Consider the following 16,167-nt stretch of genomic DNA (forward strand, 5'->3'; position numbering starts at 1 on the left):
TTTGCACTTAGCGAGCAGTTTTCCCATTGTGATAATCAGCCTAGCTCCTTACTTGGTTATCTTATCAATAGTTTCTCTCCGGGTTGAATAGCAATTATATGGAAAAAGAAAAAGCATAAATTATAAATTGGGTTTTTGTTTCTGTATCATTGGTGCCAATTAAAGATGACGTATGCACTGATGTTTTGTTTTGCAGAAATGGCTCTCTCTTCCCACACTGTTCTCTGACACTTTAGCAATCTGTGCATTGCACACTGTTTCTCATTACTTATCCAGAAACTGACCATTGCAGCAGTCAGCCCAAGACCATTAGTACTCTGCTAAACAGGCAAAGACTAATGGTTAACATTGCTACAATATGAAATGTTTCCACAGTCCCTGAGGACCAAAAGCTGCTCTCCCCTTTTGAGAGAGAACTGACTGGTGATGATTTGATTTGATTTAATTTATTGTCACATGTTCCAAAGTACAGTGAAAAGTATTTTTCTGCGGCCGAGGAACGTACATAGTAGATACAAGAATAATCAAAAGAGAACATTGACAAATGATACATCGACAAAACATTGATTGCTTACAAAACATTGATTGGTCAATTCGGCATAAGGAAGGGGGAAGTTTTGGGTATTCTAAAAGGCATTAAGGTGGACAAGTCCCCAGGTCCGGATGGGATCTATCCCAGGTTACTGAGGGACGAGATAGCTGGGGCCTTAACAGATATCTTTGCAACATCCTTGAGCACGGGTGAGGCTCCGGAGGACTGGAGAATTGCTAATGTTGTCCCTTTGTTTAAGAAGGGTAGCAGGGCTAATCCAGGGAATTATTGACCTGTGAGCTTGACGTCAGTGGTAGGCAAACTGTTGGAGAAGATATTGAGGGATAGGATCTATTCACATTTGGAAGAAAATAGACTTATCAGTGATAGGCAGCATGGTTTTGTGCAGGGAAGGTCATGTCTTACAAACCTAATAGAATTCATTGAGGAAGTGACAAAGTTAATTGATGAGGGAAGGGCTGTAGATGTCATATACATGGACTTCAGTAAGGCATTTGATAAAGTTCCCCATGACAGGTTGATGGAAAAAGTGAAGTCGTATGGGGTTCAGGGTGTACTAGCTAGATTGATAAAGAACTGGCTGGGCAACAGGAGACAGAGAGTAGTAGTGGAAGGGAGTGTCTTAAAATGGAGAAAGGTGACTAGTGGTGTTCCACAGGGATCCCTGCTCGGACCACTGTTGTTTGTGATATACATAAATGATCTGGACGAAGGTATAGTTGGTCTGATTAGCAAGTTTGCAGATGATACTAAGGTTGGTATAGTTGCAGATGGCGAGGAGGACTGTCAGAGAATACAGCAAAATATAGATAGATTGGAGAATTGGGCAGAGAAATGGCAGATGGAGTTCAATCCAGGCAAATGCAAGGTGATGCATTTTGGAAGGTCTAATTCAAGAGTGGACTATATGGTCAATGGAAGAGTCCTGGGGAAAATTGATGTACAGAGAGATATGGGTCCATTGTACCCTGATGGTGGCAACGCAGGTCGATAGAGTGGTCAAGAAGGCATACAGCATCCTTGCCTTCATCAGACGGGGTATTGAGTACAAGAGTCGGCAGGTCATGTTACAGTTGTATAGGACTTTGGTTAGGCCACATTTGGAATACTGCGTGCAGTTCTGGACGCCACATTACCAGAAGGATGTGGATGCTTTAGAGAGGGTGCAGAGGAGGTTCACCAGGATGTTGCCTGGCATGGAGGGTGCTAGCTGTGAAGAAACGTTGAGTAGATTAGGATTGTTTTCGTTGGAAAGAAGGAGGTTGAGGGGGGACCTGATTGAGGTATACAAAATTATGAGAGGTATGGACAGGGTGGATAGCACCGAGCTTTTTCCAAGATTGGGGGTGTCAATTTCAAGGGCTCACGATTTCAAGGTGAGAGGGGGAAAGTTTAAGGGAGATGTGCGTGGAAACTGTTTTACGCAGAGGGTGGTGGGTGCCTGGAACGCTTTGCCAGCGGAGGCGGTATTGGGCAGGCACGATAGCATCATCTAAGATGCATCTAGACAGATATATGAACGGGTGGGGAACAGAGGGAAGTAGATCCTAGGAAAATAGAAGACCGGTTTAGATAAAGGATCTGGATCGGCGCAGGCTGGGAGGGCCGAAGGGCCTGTTCCTATGCTGAAATGTTCTTTGTTCCTTGCTACAGTGCGGAACAAGGGGCCAAACAAAGCAAATACATGAGCAAGACCAGTATAGGGCGTCGTGAATAGTGTTCTTACAGGAAACAGATCAGTCCGAGGGGAAGTTGTTGAGGAGTCTTGTAGCTGTGGGGAAGAAGCTGTTCCTATGTCTTGATGTGCGAGTCTTCAGACTTCTGTACCTTCTGCCTGATGGAAGAGTCTGGAAGAAGGCAATGCCTGGGTGGGAGTGGTCTCTGATAATCCTGTCTGCCTTCCTGAGGCAGGGAGAGGTTTAGACAGAATCAATGTGGGGGTGTCACGTTTGTGTGATGCGTTGGGCTGAGTTCACCGCAGTCTGCAGTTTCTTGCGATCTTGGACTGAGCAGTTGCCATATCGGGCTGTAATGCAGCCAGATAGGATGCTCTCTATCGCACATCTATAGAAGTTGGAGAGTCAATGCAGACATGCCAAATTTATTTCGCTTCTGGAGGATTTAACCTGCACTGTAAATTCTATGTTCTATGTAACCTGAGAGCCACCACACCTCAGGCGAGGGGCAAGGTTTAAAAGGTGGGGCCTTCATGGATAACCTTGGCTGGTACCGGAATTGAACCTGTGCTGTTGGCATTGCTCCGCATCCCAAACCAGCTGTCCAAATAAATGCCACACCCCCATACTCTACACAGCAATTACCACAATATATAGAGAAATATAAATCAATGCTAATACAACATGACTTCAGAACAGTCTAGTTAATCTTTTACAGCAGAAAATACCTGTTGATATTACAACCAACCTTCCTGGGCAATTAGCATGGCCTGAAGGCTGTCAGTCAGCCCTCTGGATGGGCCTTTGCACTGGGAATGGAGATGTGAAGAGTGCGGCAGTCTGAAGGACCCAAGATTTGAAGCGCAAGAGAGGCATCAAAAAAAGAACATATCAGCCACCCCCATAGGTGTAATCACTGCTGCAGGACTGCTGAAAAAACCTCTGGTCTTCAGCTCCCTCTGTTTAGCACTCCGTGACTGCAGAGGAAAGTGAGCTGATCGCGGCAGTATTGACCTCTTTAATTCTCAGACTCAGCCAGGCTCTACCAGGATATCTCAGGGCAGCGTAAGGGTGTTTGAGTTCTGACCTGCTCCAGGTACTGCAAAAAAATGCATTTTCCATGGAATCGATAGGATCCTTACAGTGCAGAAGGAGGCCATTCAGACCATCGAGTCTTCATCGACCTTGCAAAAGAGCACTCTTAGCACAGTGGTTAGCACTGCTGCCTCACAGCACCGGGGGCCCAGGTTCGATTCCCGGCTTGGGTCACTGTCTGTGCGCAATCTGCACATTATTCCTGTTCTGCTTGGGTTTTCTACAGTTTCCTCCCACAAGTCCCGAAAGACGTGCTGTTAGGTAATTTGGACATTCTGAATTCTCCCTCCGTGTACCCGAACAGGCGCCGGAGTGTGGCGACTAGAGGCTTTTCACAGTAACTTCATTGCAGTGTTAATGTAAGCCTACTTGTGACAATAAATATTATTATTATTCTAGACTCTGAAGATGAGTACATTGATGAAAATCCTATGAAGACTATGCAGACAGTGAATTCAGCAAAGGTCTGGATGATGAGCCGGAGCTGGACGAATATGAATCGCTAGTAAAGCTGTTAAACAGGAGAGATGGGCACACTCAGTGAGGGAGTCTGTGTAGTGCTACATCAGTGGTTTGGCGGGAATGACGAGGTGATCACAAGGGACGCCCAGCCTGTGCCAGACCTCGGGTAGTGCGAATACTCTGAGAATGTGCACGTAGAAATGGACAGCAAGATTGCAGCCCCAGGCACCTCCGATGAAACTGATGTAACTCTGAACCAACTGAAAGCATAAAATATTATAACAATTCTGGAGAAACTAGCTCCAGAAGCATACGGATAACCATCAAAGTCCCACGATGAAGTTCTGGTAGTGGGTTCACCCGAGACATGAGGCCATTCCATCGCAGTTGGTGTTCGAAGAGCAAATGACAGTCCAATGGCGACGGGTGATACATGCATCATAATCTATGATGGGGATAAACCATGGCCTGCATCCATATGTAACGTCACAACGACAGTTGATACTGAATCTGGATACAGTTCCACGGTGCTAGATGATACGTATAGACTATCACATGGTGACGATGGTTCCCACATGGCCTATCTGAAAAAGAGGAGGTGTGCATAGTGATATTGAGTGATGAGGAGCCATCACTTGGGATTCAAGGGCAAGAGGAAGGTGCAGCACCCAGTGCTGATGATGCTAATCCTACCCAGATACCAGAATGTGAGGCAATCCAAACACCAGATTGTAATGTACCCCCGATAACACAGGATGAGGCTCTGCAGTTGGTCGCTGAAGGTGCTGACTTAACTACCACCGCACAGTCCCTCAACAGCATGCCAACACGAGACATCTCTGCAGACGACCCACAACACACTGATTCCATGACGTAGGCCAGCGACAAGATGGGTGCTATCAGAGCCAAACCAAAGACGAAAAGCAATCAAAAGATAGCCTGCAAAAAAGATAAAAGGAGCAGTCGCAAATTGGCACAAAAAGGAGGAAGAGAAGGAGAGTGGGGGACGCTGCGAGTCCCACCGAGGACACCAAGAAAGGAGACATTGACAATGTGACTACAGGCCGGGGACCAAACCAAAGAGCAGCAGCAGAGAGCATTTCGAGAGCACATAGCAACGCAGAAGCCAACAAAGAAACGGAAGAAGCTGAAGACACCAGGATGGCCGACAAGAATACCAGGTGTCAAGGAGTATCGCCTAAAAAGGCTAAAACACAAAAAACCGGCACGGAAACCAGTCTTCAAAAAAGCTAACGAGCCCAGACGACCAGCGGATCCTGTACGAGAGGCACAATGAGCTGTGCACAAGAGACACACACCTAGCAAGCATATCATGCCCATGGATACATTAGTTAAATCTATTTATACATAAACCACATATGTAAAGTAAAGATATTGATCATGTTGGTATATAATGATCAACATCTCCAAAGGAAGGGGGCTGTGGTGATGTGCCTGTGAATAATATTGCATACACAGCAATGCGACCTCCCACCAGCAGGTGGTGTCAGACATCAGTCATGTGACATCCGGCAGTTGGTAGTAAGGCGTACACAAGGACAGTCTCACATCGGATAGTTCCAGAGCAACGTAGTCTGTGTAACTTTCTGTATGTTATCCTTCCACATGATAACTAATCAATCATCATTCTGATTAAGTCAGCAACAGTTCTGTATGAATTCTTGCAAGGACAAGACAACAGAACGTAACACTTGATTCCTGGCTTTAACATCATAAAACATCCCAAGGTACTTCACAGGAGTGTTACAAAGAAAAATTGACACTGAGGCACATGAGAGAGTTTTTGGGGACGTAACCAAATACTTGGTCAAAGAAAGTGACTTTCAAAGAGCATTTTAAAGAGGAGAGGTGGAGAAGCGAGAGGTTTATGGAGGGGATTCCAGAGCATGAACCCTTGATTGAAGGCATGGCCACCATGAAGAAAATTGAGGGCTGGGGGTGCTCGAGGGCATAATTCGAGTAGTGCTGAGGCAGTAGAGGAATAAAATTATTTTATGCTTTTGGCAGCTGTGCAAACCCTTTCTAATGCAGTTGGTGAAACCTACAGCCACTGAAGTGCTGAATTTCTCCCTTGCCAATCCAGTCACATAGGCTACTGCACAATAGAGGGGGGTAGCCTTGCAAGGCTTGATTGGGAGACTGCCATGGCAAGTTCAGGGTTTCAGTTTATCAGCAACGCAAGTTTTGGATATCCTCCAATTAAGAGATTGTAATCAAGTAGGTGAAACAAAAAAATAATCTGAAAATTAGCTGCATATTTTGAAGGAAATAGGTGTTGCACTAAACCAATTCATTAGCTTTTCATCTGCCCAAAAGTAATTGTACTGGCATCAGTGGGAGCAGCGATGGACTGCACATTGGTGGCCATCAGATATAATGCAACTACTTATTATCTGATTTTGTAAGTATTAAGGAGAAATTTCTGATGCTTGGTCTGGAGGTTTTATCATTATCAGTATGTAGAGAGCTTGCGGTTTTAAGAATTACTTTGTTAACAACGGTGGTGTTGGCCATTTCCTGATCGTGTCGCAATCAGAACTGAGGATGTCTTGACAAGTGAAAATTGCAGTGAAAGTCATTATGCTGTGAAACAGTTTGTTTACCGTTTTTGAGTTGCACTTCCTTTGCCTGTTAATGGTAGCTGATTTATTCTTGCGTATGGGCCATGTGGGTTTATGTTTACTGTTAACTTGATGTCCTTTAGACATTCCCTCAGCATACAGACTGATAATGCATTTGTTTGATTGCATTTCAGAGAGGACGAGGTAGCCAGATTCAAGGCTACGATTTACAATGCCGCATTTAAGGCAAACCCTCTTGCACTGGTCGGTGAGCAACTTCTCAAGCGAATGAGGCAAGAAGATGAGGACCTGAAGTAAGGCCTGAAATTACACCACAAGCCAATCCGCAAAATACCAACATTTTTCACCAGTGATTATTTGAACGCTCAGGAAATGCTGAACCAATATGAGTTTTCTCTTCTGGCCAGATTTCTGCAGAAAACACTGACAGTCCATTTACAGCCTCTATCCCTATGAAATGAAAATCGCTTATTGTCACAAGTAGGCTTCAATGAAGTTAAGCTGAACTTTCTCACACTGGCCAGCTAATGGAAATCTACAATAGGGCAGGATCACTCATCAGATAAAAGAGACATTGAGGGCAGACAAGTAGGAGAAAACTCTTATGTACTTCCAAGAATTATTTTAGCACCTTACAGAATAGCTTTGTTATAATATGATGTAATAAAGTTTGGTTGAATCCCACTGCTTCTTGCTTGTTTCCCCAATTGACTATTTCTGCATTTATCGATTTCTGATTTCTTTGTTTCACACAAACTCATTACCTGGTCACATGGATTTACAGAGCTGATGCTGCAGATGTTCTTCCAGTGGTCCTGCTGAAAATCTACTCGTGCTGAGGTACTTTTCTTTTCACCTTTGTACATTGGCACCTTAACCGCTGCCCACCTGCGGAGGCACCTAAACTGCTGCCCACCTGTGAGGCACCTTAACCGCTGCCCACCTGCGGAGGCACCTTAACCGCTGCCCACCTGTGAGGCACCTTAACCACTGCCCACCTGTGAGGCACCTTAACCGCTGCCCACCTGTGAGGCACCTTAACCACTGCCCACCTGTGAGGCACCTTAACCACTGCCCACCTGTGAGGCACCTTAACCGCTGCCCACCTGTGAGGCACCTTAACCGCTGCCCACCTGTGAGGCACCTTAACCGCTGCCCACCTGTGAGGCACCTTAACCGCTGCCTACCTGTGAGGCACCTTAACCGCTGCCTACCTGTGAGGCACCTTAACCGCTGCCCACCTGTGAGGCAGACTTTAATGCAGTGTTGTGGCTTATTCAAGTGCTAGAGTATAGTTTAAGTAAAATAATGCTCAGACTGTTTCTGTTTTATATTAGAGGATTTCAGGCATCTAACTAAATCATTCGTGCTACCATGATGGTCATACGACTAACTTTAAATTAAACTCAAATTAATTTATGAGACATGAGCATTGCTGGCTGCCCCAGCATTTATTGCTTGCCCCTCACTGCCCTCCATTTCGGAGCGCATTTGCGAGTCAACCATATTGCTGTGGATCTGGAGACACTTGTAGTCCAGACTGGATAAGAATGACAGATTTTTAAAAATAAATTTAGAGTACCCAATTCATTTTTTTTCCAATAAAGGGGCAATTTAGCGTGGCCAATCCACCTACCCTGCACATCTTTCCGTTTTGGGGGCGAAACCGATGCAAACACGGGGAGAATGTGCAAACCCCACATGGACAGCGACCCAGAACCGGATCGAACCTGGGACCTCGGCGCCGTGAGGCAGCTGTCCTAACCACTGCGCCACCGTGCTGTCCTTTGACAGATTTTTTCTCATCCAGGACATTAGTGAAGCAGATGGGTTTTTGCAACCATTGACGATAGATTTTCAATTCCAGCTCAGTTGGCTGGAAGGCTGGTTCATGATGTGGAGCAGCGCCAACAGCTCAGATTTAATTCCCGGAGCACCAGGATTATTCATGAAGCCCCTTCTTCTCAACTTTGCCCTTCGCGTAAGGTGTGGTGGCCCTCAGGCTAAATCACCACCAGTCAGCTCTCTCTCAAAAGGAGTGAGCAGTCTATGGGCCTCTGGGACTGTGGCAACATTTACATTTACTCCCTATCTCTTTTGGTAAGATGGAAGAGATTGGAGTACAAGAATAAGTAAGTATTGTTGCAGTTGTACAGGGCTTTGGTGAAACTGCACCGTACCTGAAGTATTATTCACCATTTTGATCTCCATATTTAAGGAAGGAAATGCATTGGAGACAGTACAGCAAAAGTTCACTAGATCTGTTCCTGGTTTGAGGGTGTTGTCTAATAATAAGAGATAGAATAGATTGGGCCTATACTCTGGAGTGAATAAGAGACGAGCTCAATGAATCATAAATGTTTCTGAAGGAGCTTCACCCAGTGGACACTGGTTGTTTGCAATACCGACATGAACCATATTTTCACACAGCCAGTGGTTAAGATCTGCAATGTGTCATCTAGAGTCTGGTGGAGACAGGTTCAATTGAGACATTTAAGAGGGTAACTGGATTGTTATCTGAAAATGAAGAATGTGCAGGGCTATGAAGTGGAAGTGGTTGGGGGGGGGGGGCGGGGCGGTTTGGCAGCATTGGGTGAATTGCTCTTTAAGCGAGCCAGTGCAGACACGGTGGGCTGAATGGCTGCCTCCTGGGCTGTAAACATTCTGTGATTCTCTGATTTAATTTTGAGTGTCTTCCCATGGGTTGTGACGGGAAGCATAGTTCATTCAAAATCATTGTCGTGCAAGTATGCGTTGCATCTCTGGAGTAACATCTGCCTGACAACAGTAAATACCACAGAATTCAAGTTCGGTAGTGGAAAGTGAGAGAGACACAATCCGGGTAATTGTAACCCATCTTGAAACTGGATGGATCGCTTGACCTCCCTTTTACACCCATCTGATTTTGTTTTCTTTCGAAATCAATGGAAAGTAAAATTGCCCGTGGTACAGAACGGGCTGTCAGTCCAATCCAAATCCTTCAGTATTACTTCATGTGGAATTGATTAAAAATTATGCCCAAGAGTGATGGGGCACAAAGAAAAGTACAGCACAGGAACAGGCCTTTCGTCCCTCCAAGCCTGCACCAACCATGCTGCCCGTCTAAACTAATAGGGTTATTTCCTAATTCTTCCATCTGAACCAGTTGTATCTGAAATAGAACTGTGTATGTACCTACATGTTGTATCTGTAAAATCTCAGATACTTCGACCAGTGTATTAATCAAAGGTTTTACCCAGTGCCCTTATTTGCGAGGTGAACAAAGGACAAAACGGGTTCATGGTTTAACGCGATTCTATTCACAATTCTTTCAGTCAACAAAGTATGGTTCAGACTCACAGCTGAGCTCTAGGTATTACCTGCACTTAGTGATGGAGGCTGGCCGGGCTTTGATCACTCGATGTGGATATCCTCTCAGGGCTTTGAAACCCAGGATCCCTTCTTCTTGCGATGGTGTGCCTAGGGGACTCCCAGGTTATCGCTGAGCGTCTGTTCCCATGCTCCTTCCTTTATTGTCTGCGAACATTGAGTCATAGATTTACGCCCACAATTGGCTGGTGTTCCATTGTCCCACCAGATCCCATCTTGTTAATGAGAAAAGCAGGATACACCTGTTTATCCAGGGTGATTCAATCAAGATCCATTGTTCTCTGAAACACCCTTGTCTGACCAGCTAATAGTCCATTATGGAGTCTGATGGCTTCTTTTGTCTGTCCTTTGTCTGCTGCCAAGTTGATCACCTGTGTCTGGAAATTCATAACATATTCATAGCATAGTCTTGTTCTTTGTGTAAATGTGAGTGGGTAATCACAAAGTCCATATAGCAATAATGAGTTTGTGTTCAGTTGAGTGCTCCTACAGACAGGCAGTATCAATTCAGCCAGGGCCTCGTGGAAGTTTCTGGTTCTGGCCTATGTGTCTTGGCAGCCTGTCTCCAGTACCACATACAGCACATGGACTGTGGTGGTTCAAGAAGGCAGCTCACCACCACCTTCTCGAGGGAAGTTCGCGATGGGCAATAAATGCTGGACTAGCCAGCGATGCCCATATCCCATGGATAAAAAAAGAACCAGTGTACAGTCGACACTGGAGGGATTTCCAATTTTACCAACTGAAATTAGGAAAGTTCTGCAAAGAACACTTGTCAGGTATTGTCTTGTGAAATAACCCTACCTAACACACTGATACCTCTGGAAGAAACGTCAACAGGGAGAAAGTTGAATGCTTTCATTCTGCTGTTGTTCATAGGGAGCCACATAACATACTGATGCTTTCTGTGCAAAATGCTGCAAAGTACACATTAACCACGTCTACCAAACTGTTTTTGTTTGCTGTTTTGTTCCGTGCCCGAGTTAGCTGTGCACCTTTAACAATGGTTGAGTTGAACACACATTCTTTGAAGGCTACAATCAAGACATTGTCTCAATGCGTAGAACTGGTTGCGGGAGCGCAGTCATAAAAACTCATCCATCATCTGGCTTGAAATTCTATCAAGGTTTGATTTCTCTTTGGAAATAATGATGCTCGAATTACTCTTGGCACTGCACACTGCTGTTGAGAGCACAAAACTGTTTTGTCCTTCGAGCTTTAACACCCTGTAGAAATAGAAGATCAGGCACCATTGCAGCCAAGTCTAATTTAGTAACGCTACCCGTCAGATGGCAACAATTAGGTTGTAGCACAGACTGCAGTATGTTCTGCTCACCAAGGAACACCTGGCAAAGTTAGTTTCAATCCTGCATTGCTGACAGCACTTGGTGGGTTCATATCCAAAGGATTCACACTATTTCCAGGTTGATCTGACGGTTAAGCTGATATCACATTGATATGGTTGTAATCTCAGTTGGCTTTATTTGGGTTGGAGTTTCTTCCCTTTTTTTTTTCTTTGGTACGATTTTGGTGCTATTTATCAGCGGCAAGGTTCGAAAATCCCCAAAGTGGGGTTATGTCATTGTTGGTAAATGGAACACTTTTAGCACAGGGTGTTCTACCTGAAGCGGAGGAAAAGTATCACCCTACGTTGTTCTGTTGGCGTGCCTGCACCTTAACCCGAGCTTGGGTAAAAATATCCCAAGTTCTTTTTCAACACTAGCCATACTTGCATGTGGTGCCAAATGCTGTGTCATTAAATTTAAGAATGCATTTTAAACATTGCTTTAAATCATGAGAATGGATTGTTGTTGGTTCTGTTTTGGATTTGGAGAACAAATTGTGCTGGCTGGCGGTTCTGAAATCCAGTCTTGCCTCCTGGATTTCAGATCTGTCCAAAACATATTGAAATCACTGAAGAAAAAACAAGATTATTTGGTCGTTATCACATTTGTGATACTTCGCTGTGTGCAAAATAGCAATTCCTATATTACAACCATGATGGCACTTGTAAATATTTGGTTTGCTTGTGAGGCCCTTTGGCTCGACCGGAGGTCGGGCAAGGCACTATATAAAGGAAAGCTTTAAAAAAAAATTTTTTAAACATTCGTGGAACGTGAAAGAAGGAATTTCAATGAAGCTTTTCATGGCCAAAGCACTTTACAGCTGGTGAAGTACTTTTGAAGTGTAGTCACTGCTGTAATGTCAGAAATGTGGCAGCCAATTCGCTAACAGCAAGATCCCACAAACAGTGATTGGGTTGCAATAACAGGGATGACATCCCAACGCTTCTAAGAACGGTGTTGTGGGATCAGTGCCTTAATGAGAAATGACATGAGCACTGGAGATCAAGATGTGGAATCCGTCTGGGTAGAAATAAGAAATAACAAAGGGACGAATCCTTTGGTAGGTCCCCGAACAGTAGTTCTGCAGTGGGGCACAATATAAACCAGGAAGTACTGGGGACTTGCTAGAAAGGTACGGCAATAATAGTGGGTGATTTTAGTATGCACATAAACTGGAGGAATAAAATTGTCATGGGTACCATGGAGGCAGTGTTCATTGAATGCATTAAGAGGTTGTTTCCTGGAACAGTGTGTTGGGGAACCAACCAGGGAGGAGGCTACTCTCAATTTGGTATTCTGTAATGAGGAGGGATTAATTAATGACCTCATAGTTAAGGACCCACAAGGGAATAGTGACCATAGTATGGTAGAATTCAAAATTCAGTTCGGGGGCGAGAAAGTAGAGTCCCACACTCGGGTCCTGGAATAAAACTATGGAAATTACATAGACATGAGGACAGATATGGCCCGTATAGACTGGGCAGGAAGGCTAAAAGAGGGGACAGCTGATGAGGGGTGGCAGTTGTTTAAGGAGATACTCAATTGCTCACAACTAAAATATATCCCAGTGAGGAAGAAAGATGGTAAGAGGGGTAAAAAATCATCCATGGCTAAACAAGGAGGTCAAGGACATTATAAAGACAAAACCTAAGGTCTCTCATATTGCAAAGACCAGTGGCAGGCTGGAAGATTGAGAAACTTTCAAACATAAACAAATAGATGCTAAAACTGTAATAAAAAGAGCTAAGGTACATTACGAAAAATAAAACTAGTGTAGAATATCAAAAAGGATAGCAAAAGCTTCTACAGATACATAAAAGGGAAGAGAGTCGCTAAGGTGAATTTGGTCCCTTGGAAGATGAAACTGGTGAATTAATAGTGGGGAACACAGAAATGGCAAAGATGCTAAATCAATACTTTGCCTCAGTTTTCACGGTGGAGGACTCGAGTGCCATCCCTAAAGGAATGGGCAATTCAGAGGTAATAGAAAGGGTAAAACTTGGAACAATCAGCATTAGTAGGGAAACAATACTCACAGGCCCTTGGGATTGAGGGCAGACAAGTTCCCAGGGTCTGATGGCCTCCATCCTAGAGTGTTAAAGGAAGTGGCAACAGAGATAGTGGATCCATTGGTTAAAATACTCCCAAATTCCCTGGACATGTTAAAGGTTCTAGTGGATTGGAAAAATGCTAACGTAGCACCCTTATTCAAAAAGGGAGTGAGGCAGAATGTGGGAAATTACAAACCAGTTTGTTTAACATCTGTTGTTGGAAAATTGTTAGAATCAATTATCAAAGACGTAACTTCAGGACATTGGGAAAGCCAAAGCACTATCCATCAGAGACCGCATGGTTTTATGAAGGGCGAATCATGTTTGACTAATTTGCGAGAGTTCTTTGAAGATGTAACAAGCTAAGTGGATAATGGGGATCCTGTAGATATAGTATATCTGGACTTCTGGAAGGTGCCGCAAAGAAGGTTAATTCACAAGGTGAGATCACGTGGGATTTGGGGTAATTTATTAGCTTGGATAGAAGACTGGCTGACGGACAGGAGACAGAGTCAGGATTAATGGTAGCACGGTAGCATTGTGGATAGCACAATTGCTTCACAGCTCCAGGGTCCCAGGTTCGATTCCGGCTTGGGTCACTGTGCGTGGGTTTCCTCCGGGTGCTCCGGTTTCCTCCCACAGTCCAAAGATGTGCAGGTTGAGGAGGGGGCGTCGCACGGTGCGAGCCGAGGTCACGGGGGGAAGCCGAGGTCATCCAGAGTTTGCTGACTTCTGGGAGCAACATGGGGGGAGTAATTACGCTAGCGGGGGATCTAGCGGGGGGGGGGGGGGTGGGAGGGGGGAATTACTGGGTTGCTGCTGCTGGGGAGGGGGGGAGCTGGTATGGGAGAGGATGGGCGGGGGGGCACCGCCTGGGGGAGATACAGCTGCATGGGAACTGGGTGAGGAGCTGGAAAAAGGTGATGGCTAATCGACAAGGGGGGGGCGGTAGGAAGCCCCCCAACTCGGCTGATCACGTGGAACGTGAGAGGGCTGAACGGGCCGATAAAGAGGGCACGGGTACTCGCACACCTTAAGAAACTTAAGGCAGATGTGGTTATGTTACAGGAAACGCACCTGAAACTGATAGACCAGGTTAGGCTACGCAAAGGATGGGTGGGGCAGGTGTTCCATTCAGGGCTAGATGCGAAAAACAGGGGGGTGGCTATATTAGTGGGGAAGCGGGTAATGTTCGAGGCAAAGACTATAGTGGCGGATAACGGGGGCAGATACGTGATGGTGAGTGGCAAACTACAAGGGGAGACGGTGGTTTTGGTAAACGTATATGCCCCGAACTGGGATGATGCCAATTTTATGAGGCGGATGCTAGGACGCATTCCGGACCTAGAGATGGGAAAGCTGATAATGGGGGGAGATTTTAATATGGTGTTGGAACCAGGGCTGGATAGGTCGAAGTCCAGGACTGGAAGGAGGCCGGCAGCAGCCAAGGTGCTTAAAGATTTTATGGAGCAGATGGGAGGTGTAGACCCGTGGAGATTTAGCAGACCTAGGAGTAAGGAGTTCTCGTTTTTCTCCTATGTCCATAAAGTCTACTCGCGAATAGACTTTTTTGTGCTGGGTAGGGCATTGATCCCGAAGGTGAGGGGAACGGAGTATACGGCTATAGCCATTTCGGATCACGCTCCACACTGGGTGGACTTGGAGATAGGGGAGGAAACAGGAGGGCGCCCACCCTGGAGAATGGACATGGGACTAATGGCAGATGAGGGGGGGTGTCTAAGGGTGAGGGGGTGCATTGAAAAGTACTTGGAACTCAATGATAATGGGGAGGTCCAGGTGGGAGTGGTCTGGGAGGCGTTGAAGGCGGTGGTTAGAGGGGAGCTGATATCAATAAGGGCACATAAAGGGAAGCAGGAGAGTAAGGAACGGGAGCGGTTGCTGCAAGAACTTTTGAGGGTGGACAGACAATATGCGGAAGCACCGGAGGAGGGACTGTACAGGGAAAGGCAAAGGCTACGTGTAGAATTTGACTTGCTGACTACAGGCACTGCAGAGGCACAATGGAGGAAGGCACAGGGTGTACAGTACGAATATGGGGAGAAGGCGAGCAGGTTGCTGGCACACCAATTGAGGAAAAGGGGAGCAGCGAGGGAAATAGGGGGAGTGATGGATGAGGTAGGAGAGATGGAGCGGGGAGTGGAGAGAGTGAATGGAGTGTTCAAGACATTTTATAAAAAATTATATGAAGCTCAACCCCCGGATGGGAGGGAGAGAATGATGGGCTTCTTGGATCGGCTGGAATTTCCCAAGGTGGAAGAGCAGGAAAGGGTGGGACTGGGAGCACAGATCGAGGTAGAAGAAGTGGTGAAAGGAATTAGGAGCATGCAGGCGGGAAAGGCCCCGGGACCGGATGGATTCCCAGTCGAATTCTATAGAAAATATGTGGACTTGCTCGCCCCGGTACTGACGAGGACCTTTAATGAGGCAAAGGAAAGGGGACAACTGCCCCCGACTATGTCTGAAGCAACGATATCGCTTCTCTTAAAGAAGGAAAAGGACCCGCTACAATGCGGGTCCTATAGACCTATTTCCCTCCTAAATGTAGATGCCAAGGTCCTGGCCAAGGTAATGGCAATGAGAATAGAGGAATGTGTCCCGGGGGTGGTCCACGAGGACCAAACTGGGTTTGTGAAGGGGAGACAGCTGAACACGAATATACGGAGGTTGTTAGGGGTAATGATGATGGCCCCACCAGAGGGAGAAACGGAGATAGTAGTGGCGATGGATGCCGAGAAAGCATTTGATAGAGTGGAGTGGGATTATTTGTGGGAGGTGTTGAGATTTGGTTTTGGAGAGGGGTATGTTAGATGGGTGCAGCTGTTGTATAGGGCCCCAGTGGCGAGCGTGGTCACGAATGGACGGGGATCTGCATATTTTCGGCTCCATAGAGGGACAAGGCAGGGATGCCCTCTGTCCCCATTATTGTTTGCACTGGCGATTGAGCCCCTGGCGATAGCGTTGAGGGGTTCCAAGAAGTGGAGGGGAGTACTT

General features: G+C 45.9%; 1 protein-coding gene across 2 annotated transcripts in view; it reads left to right on the forward strand.

Annotated features, from left to right (window-relative positions):
• slx9 (SLX9 ribosome biogenesis factor) overlaps positions 1 to 7,073 on the forward strand; it is a 163,063-nt gene extending 155,990 nt beyond the window's left edge. For both annotated transcript variants that reach the window (XM_072482013.1, XM_072482010.1), the window contains exon 6: positions 6,563 to 7,073. In XM_072482013.1, coding sequence (XP_072338114.1) covers positions 6,563 to 6,686 — 124 coding nt within the window. In that variant the 3' untranslated portion in view covers positions 6,687 to 7,073. The remainder of the gene's footprint in view (positions 1 to 6,562) is intronic.
• The last annotated feature ends 9,094 nt before the right edge of the window (positions 7,074 to 16,167 follow it).

Source organism: Scyliorhinus torazame, chromosome 2 (genome assembly GCF_047496885.1).
Source record: "Scyliorhinus torazame isolate Kashiwa2021f chromosome 2, sScyTor2.1, whole genome shotgun sequence".
Classification (NCBI taxonomy): domain Eukaryota; kingdom Metazoa; phylum Chordata; class Chondrichthyes; order Carcharhiniformes; family Scyliorhinidae; genus Scyliorhinus; species Scyliorhinus torazame.